Genomic DNA, 8026 nt, shown 5'->3' with positions numbered 1-8026 from the left:
CAGATGGGTTTACCAGTGTTTTCTAGTTCTTGTATTTCTCGGAAATTTTCTCAAAATTGTTTACAAAGTTTCTTGTAATTCTAAAAAAATTAGGGTCCATATAATAATATATATTTTTTTTTCAATAAAAATTTAGTGTTTTTAGTCACTTCTAATGATTTTTGAAATCTTAACTAAACTTCATTTTTTTAAATGAACTTTAGTTACTTAAAATTTTGGTTAATATTTCGTAAACACTCCTATAATTTAAAACAATAAATATTGTCTTCATGTCCCTTACACGTCTTTGATATTTTAACTAATGGAATCATGCTTAATTTAAGCACATGCTTTACGATCGTTTTAAACTTAAAAAAGTTTCATTATACATATTCTAATTTAAGTTGAAAGGTGTGAACCAAGTTTTTAAAGTCTTATCATTTAAATTTAGAGAAGCATATATTATTATTATTAGACATTTGGTCTTACAGTTGCATGAAAAGGCAGTAAAAAGAATTCAAGATGAGAATAGTGTTTTCAGATGAGATGTTGGGTGGTATGCACAGACAATTTAGGGTAATTTTATATCTTTTCTATAGAGTCTAAACTTGATTTCTATTTAGTTTTTGATTCCCATAGTTGATGTTTTTATCTCATAATAGTTACGTGCTAATGGCCGCAGAATTTTAGAGTGTGTTTGGTTGGTGATTTGAAATTAATAAATTCAATGAAATACAAAAGTTGTACTTTATATTTTCAGTATTTTAGATAAAAAAATTATTCAACGTATTTAATAATATATTTGTAAACTAGCGGTGATTACCAATGGAATATTTAGTTCAATCTAAAATATTATTTATTAATTTATTAACCTATATATTATAAATTTTAATTATTATTTTACAATATTATAAAATTTTTAGTATATTATATTTTACATTTTTTAATTTTAACTAAAATGAAATCAGTTTATAGCATGAAACACTATATTTATCAAAGTTTTTATCTTTTCAATGTATTTTAAAATTTTTAAATTAAGAAATCGAAAACATGGAAAACATAAAATGTTGTTTTCAAACTTTTCATATCTGCCAAACATATATTTCACAATGGTATGATATAAGTTGCACTCTGATTTTGGTTTCACCAAAAAAGCCTCGTGCCAATGGAGATGTTCTCTTTTCACTTGTATATCCATGATTGTGGAACTTTGATCGCACTTTCAAAAATAACACAAGGACTTTTCAAGTGGTCACCCAACTTGATACTACTCTTACCCGAGCACGCTTAACTGCAGAGTTTTAATGGAATCTAGTGCTAGTACGATCACACTCTTAATCGCCTCCCCTCGAACAAAACTATGTCCTTCCTATTAGTCTACCCAACTTGATAAGGCTATCCTTCATTCTTTCTATTATTCTACTCAGACCTGTAGAGTTGATCTTGCTTGCCACTCGAGCACTTTTTGTTCGATCTAGAGATTCACCTACAATTCTCTATATGACTATAAGGCTCATCATTTTTTTTTCTGTCCAGACTAGCTATGAGAATTTTACCAGCATAACTAAGTGAGAGGTATGACTTTGATACCACTTGTTGGGATAATGGACCCTGATCCACATCTATACAATAGTACGATACTACCCACTTTGTACATAAGCGCCCCTCGTAGATTTGCTTTTGATTTCACCAAAAAAAAAGCCTCTAACCAATAGAGATCTCTTAATTTATACTCTTGATCTTCCACTTATCTAATCAATATTCAACTTTTGTTGCATTTCCAAACATATATAGATTTTATAACTTATGCATACACTTACAAACCTATTTTACATCTCCATATAGCTTTTATTATTTACTTTTTAGCCTTTAATTAGCTCCCTCTAGTTCTTCATTTTGGAAATGCTTTGCTTTAATAGGTGGGTTTGCTTATCCTATCCAAACTTTGAAATTTGTTGATCCATGAACTAATTGTGAGGTATATTATCTGATTAAAAAATATATATATATATATATATATTGCACTTCTTAATCTCATGTTTCACAAACCAAGGTTAACTAAAATTATGAGTAAACAATCCTCTTGAGCACTGTGACATGAGATGTACTAAGTAAAATGGTCTCAAAAAGCTATCTTTATATATATTTCTTGCCTAATTTTGGCAAATTTTTCTTAAATCTTGTAGAAGATTAAATATGTTTTGGGTATTTATGTATAGATTACTAGGCCTGAAATTTGGTTGCTAAAAATAATTAATTTTATTCAATTAGTGAAGCAAAGGATGAAAGGACATGAGAGGTCTATTTCTTGGTGGATAAGAGTTCATAAACACTCTCACATTTGATTTGATTGAGCACTTGAAGGGATTAAAATAAAATTATTAATAATGATAATAATAAATAGAAGCACTATCCAAATATTTCTTTTGGTGAGTCCTTTTGCTTTTTAAAAGGTTCCAACCACACTTGAAAAACTCTGCACTGTGAAATTGACAAGAAAATTTTGAAAAAGAAACTGATCTTATAATTTTAAAGAAATTTAATAGGATATAGTTGAAGCTTTACAAAATTGGGGATGATATTAGAAAATGGTGCAGAATTGGAGACGATAATTTACTTACCCCTTGAACTAAACAAGCTAAAAAAAATTATTTCAGTATTGTAATTAATATGAATATTGAAAATTATAACTTGGTTGTTTGTGAAGTAACTTTATTGACATTGAAATTGTCCATTGCCAAAAAAAAAAATGGTAATTGTGAAAAAGTTACGAGATTCTGATTCATGAAAATTTAGAATATTTATAGGGTAGACAAACGTTGTGAGACAGTTCGGTCCATATTAAATGTAGAGTATTGAGATCCGAAAGTAGGTCCAGATTGTAGAAATCGAAATCTGAGTGAGAAAATTCCCGACGGAAGATTTCGTATTAATTAAATTTTTTGGAAAATTTCGTATTAATTAATTGTTGGGGTAGAAATTTGACCTGTTGGGATTCCGTCAAATTCACACCAATCTTCAAAAATAAAGAGATCGACGAGATCTGCAAAACAGAATAGCAATAAAGACCAGTGTAGCTCTTGCTCCGATACTTAAGTCACAATCAGAGTAGTTGAGTATAAGGTATAGAGTGTTGTGAGCATATTTTAGGATTTGGTTTACTTCCTATTTATAGGAATTGAATCTGATCCGTCTAGGATCGTGGAATTCGAATACTGATACATCAGGCAATCCGGATAGGTTCTCTTTAGAAAGTTAGGATTTTCTCATCCATAACATTAATTTACTTCTTACTCAAATTTAAAGTTAAACTTGGATAGAATTAAAACATTAAAGTTCCATTTGGTCCATGTAACAAGAGGAAAAACAAAGATTTTTTCCCTTCTAAATAATATTTCTTTTTCCTATATATTTTCTTGGAGGTTCAAAATCTTCATTATTATTTTATCAGCTTCAATACTTTATACTTTATGTTCTAATTTTTTATGCTCCGATCTTTATTGAAAAACCAATATGGAACTATTACAGCAAGTAGTCAATAAATGTCAAGATAAATAGTAAAAAGTTCAAAAAGAATGGATTCAAACTATAGTAATTTTGTAAAAATTGTTGAATTATCTAATCCAAACACTAACAAAAAAAAAAAAGGAAAATTAAGAAACTAATATGGTGGTAGCTTTCTTAATATTCATCTTATCAAATCAAGTTGTCATTTCAAAATGATATCATTACACTCCTCATCTTCATCATGTTTGAGATTCTTTTTCCTTCAAGAAATGTGATAAGGATAATTTTTTTTTTTTTCAAAATCATGAGTTTGGGATTTGATTTTTGACAATCTTGATTTATCATCTCTTTTCTTATCAAATATAAAAGATAAAACTTGTTTAGATTTTCAATATATAGAACCATCATTTTCTATTATAGGTTTTTACAATCCAAGAAATATATAAATAACTTATAGTATATATTCTTTTAGAATAAATAACTTGTAGTTGATTTGTATTAATGTACAAAATTAAATTTTGTCAATTGAAATAGATAACCTTTAAAAATGAATAATATACTTTTTAAGGTCTATATGATTCTAGATTATCTATCTCATATAATTTGTATTGCCATGTTTAATTTTTTTTATTGACTTATTTATTGCATAATAGTTAGTTTAAAATCAAATATTACAAAAACTAATTAAAAATGGATTTTTTTTTAAATTATATCTCTAGTTTCTTAATTTGCATAGTATATTTAAAATGACTAGAACTTTTCAAAGTCTTTAATTTCATTAAGTTGTGGAAAATACAAACTCACACTAAAGAGACTTGGAAAAGATGTATTGTCTTCGTCCATCCACGTATAGTATTTTAATACACTAATTTTGTTTCCATCATTGTCTACTCACTTCATATTTCGAATTAAGAAAATATAAGTATTTTGAAACTTACTAGCCAATAAAAAGTATCTCTTTGATACATATATTTGATTAAATTCAATGTACAAAACATCTCACATGGAAATGTGGCACGTGATTCTTTTTTTAGGTAAATATAGGTATTTTAAAAGTCATAATGGTATCTTTGAGAAAAAAAAGAAAAAATCTTTTTGAGAGTGATAAAATCTTGAAACAACAATGTTGGAGTTCGAACACAAGATTTCTTGTTCTGATACTATGTTAAACACTCCATCTGAAAGTTTAAGCTGATGAGTTGGGTAAATTTAATTCATTTATATAGATACTCAATGTTGGTATCACAATTCAAAATTTAATGTGAATTTGAAAAATCGTGATAACTATCAGCAAAGTGAAAAAGGTCAAAAGTACAATTTGTTGATGAAAGGAGGAAGTAGGACGTGAAGGACTTTGCATCTCAAATGTGACTCTACAGAATTGACACTTTACTTTAATTTCTTTTTTTGTTTTTGAAACACAACGCGGGTGTATTATTATTATTTTTTTTTAATAATGAGTTCGAGAATCTAATATATTTCACTAAAATCCCCCCACTTACAAGAAAACTCCTAATTTGTTGATTCATTCCAAATAACATCAACTAAAATATCACAACAAACATTCTAGATTCCAGAAGCTCTCTGCCACGTCATCCTGGAGAAACCAATCAGGTGGTGCCACAGGGGCATCAAATTCTGCACCCAGCACAGAAAGTGGGTCCAGCTGAAAGTGACCACTCGGTGGCTGCCACGTGTGGACGTCAGAATTCCCAAACCCATGATCTGAAGTAGAAGCAGTTTCAGAAACAGCAGCTTCATTAATGGCGGGCTCTGAGGAAGAAGAAGAAGGGTAATTCTGGAAAACAGGTGCCGAGAAGAAGCTCTGCGAGGAAGAAGAAGAAGAAGAAGATGATGATGATGATGTTTGGTCCATTTTGTGAAGCAACCTCGGAATCCACAAATGGCGAACCGTCTCAAAGAATTTTTGGCTGTTCGATTCTATGTTTAGCTGTTTTGCCTGTTTTTGGACCCTTGTTCTCCAATAATTCTTTATCTCATTGTCTGTTCTTCCAGGCAACTGCTGAGAAATTTTCGACCATCTGCAGGGAAAAAAAAAACAAAAAAACTTTAGATTTTCCTCAAAAATTAAGGAGCGATCCTTTTTGCTCTTGGAACACATAAAAAGAGAGAGTCCAAAATCCATTGATTCTGTCCCACGAATGAATATATTTTAATTAAGGAGGTTCGGTAATGATGATAGAATCAGTAATTTAAAAAAAATTTAATATAATTAATTTTACAAAATCATGCAAAAGAGTGATTTTAAGTTTTTTTTTTAATTAATTTTTTTATTTGCTTATCAATAGAAAGGACAATAATTTTATTTTAAAGTAAATTTGACAATGGTAAAAATGACCTGCATCCTAAGAATTAAGACAAAAATGACGTGGACTTGAGCGCAAAGTAACAATCTCTTAGTTTGATATCCTTTGCAAAAGAAAATCTCTTACCTTTATATCATATCAAATTAACATAAGAACTTTTAATTTCTTGAAAACAGTGGGACGAAAAAAGAAGACCAAAATCAAATCCTCTTGATTGTGTCCAACAAAGGGATTATACCTTCAACGAATATAGAACTCAGAAACTTAAGTTGATATATTACAATAAATTTACGGTTTTTTTTTTTTTTTACCTGTTGCCCCACTTGGAATGGAGCTCAAGGATGACGAGCTGTTCTTGAGGGGTGAGATTCCCACGCTTGATGTCTGGTTTCAAGTAGTTGAGCCATCTCAATCTGCAGCTTTTTCCTGTTCTCTTGAGGCCTGAAGAAGGAAAGAAGAAAGGGAAGAAAGTTAAATAAATGAAAGATGTGGGGGGAGGGTGGAAATTAAATAATTAGAATTTGGGCTATTTATTTGCAGAAAAGGACCTGCATATTTGGCTAAGTTGTTCCAATGGCCTTCCCCATGGCAAGCAATGTAGTGAGTGAGAAGTGTGTCTTCTTCAATGGTCCATGGCCCTCTTCTGAGCTCACTTTCTGTTGCGTTATTGCAGCTTCTAATTGCCATAGAGAAGACAGAGAGAAAGAGAGAGAGAGAGAGATTTGATGTTGGGTGTGAGAGAAATTGGAGAGTCAAATATTTATATAGAGAAAAGAGGAGGCCAAGAAATTAATTTATAGGAAGTAGCTAAAAAATGAGAGAATTTCTCCACATGTTCCTCCCTTTATTTATTATTTGCATATTTGGGTGGAATTTTCTTATGAAATGGGACAACCAAGACCAACAAGTTTCACCCCAATAGGTACCGCCTCTCACCAAGGAAAATATTAATTAGGTGCGGATAGATGAATATTTATTGTTGATGCAGTTTTCTGTTCACAGGTTGATCACGTGCTAATTGCACCTCGAGCGACCTCAAGTGACAGAGAAACCTAGACAGGGAACAAACACTCCGACGCCCAAGTTAGAGTAAGTTCAAGACAAATCTCGAACAAAGAACTGCATACCTGATTCATGAAATGGAGTGTCCCTTTTATAGGCGGACGAGGGACACAAGGTCATTGGAGACGTTCCCACCGACAGTTACGACTGTCGGGACCTCAGGTCGATGGTCGGGTTTGAGGTCGAACGACACAATTTGCTCATTTGCAACTCGTCGTTGATCAAGTCGGTGAATAAGACGAGTCTGTTTTATGCCTTCTGGTAACTCTCAATAGATTTGGGGCATACACGTGCATATTTTTAATTTTTAATTTGACCACCAACAGTGTTGACCATTATTGAATTTTTTTTATAAATAAGAGAAAATACAAAAACAAATAACTTAAAAAAACATTAATGAGCTGCCAGATATCGAGGGGTCATAGCAGCCCAATATGCGAATGAATCATTTTTGGAAAATAATGAAGAAAGAAAAAAAAACGCATCTTTTTTTTTTTTTTCATTTCCTTATTTATTTATTTGCAAAATAAAAGAAAAAAGACTTTTCATGGTGTGGTGTACTATAATATTATGAGTTTTTGGTAGATGAGAAATGTTAATGGAATCTAGTGACTTTTTTTTCCTCCTCTTTTCTTCCTTTTCTTTCCTGATCAAATTTCCAAAATAATAACAATAATAAAGGAGACACTTTTTTTTTTCTTCTTTGACAAAATGAAGAGAGACTTCACATAGTCTTTGTTTACAAGGTAACATGAGTGTAACGGATGAAAAATAGTGATGGAATATAGGGGCTTTGCTATTTTATTTATTAGAGCTTCACCTTTCTAGTTATTATTCAATCCATATACTTACAATAATTTAATAAAAATAGTCATTTAAAATAATGTGTACCTCTTAATGTAACGATATGAGTAATTCTTTCCATCCTAAGGTTGTTGGCACAGTGGCAAAGACTTGGACGTTGAAACTTAAAAGCCAGGTTTGAACCCTCCGATGTCAAAAATTCAAAAAACCGAAAAAACTATATTATGAGTTGGTGTAGTTTTACACCTCATTTCTCCCATAACTCACAAATGCTCCTCTACTTTTGTGAGTGTTCTCTATTGTTCATCATGTATCCTATTGACTCTTTATTGAAAGTCAAAATATTT

The 8026-nt window shown here is 30.7% G+C and overlaps 1 protein-coding gene across 1 annotated transcript; it reads right to left on the bottom strand.

Moving 5' to 3' along the window:
- Nucleotides 1-4782: 4782 nt before the first annotated feature.
- On the bottom strand, nt 4783-6589 carry LOC111010502 (transcription factor MYB62). The gene is made up of 3 exons (XM_022283961.2): nt 6362-6589; nt 6125-6254; nt 4783-5528 (listed from the first exon to the last, which is right to left on the bottom strand). Exons 1-3 carry the CDS (start codon nt 6498-6500, stop codon nt 5039-5041), a joined length of 759 nt encoding a protein of 252 aa, XP_022139653.1. The 5' UTR covers nt 6501-6589; the 3' UTR covers nt 4783-5038.
- Between the last annotated feature and the right edge of the window lie 1437 nt (nt 6590-8026).

The sequence above is a fragment of the Momordica charantia genome (genome assembly GCF_013281855.1).
Source record: "Momordica charantia cultivar OHB3-1 chromosome 4 unlocalized genomic scaffold, Mcharantia_2.0 BLBB01000004.1, whole genome shotgun sequence".
NCBI classification, from domain to species: Eukaryota; Viridiplantae; Streptophyta; class Magnoliopsida; order Cucurbitales; family Cucurbitaceae; genus Momordica; species Momordica charantia.
This window is presented reverse-complemented; position numbering and strand designations above follow the sequence as displayed.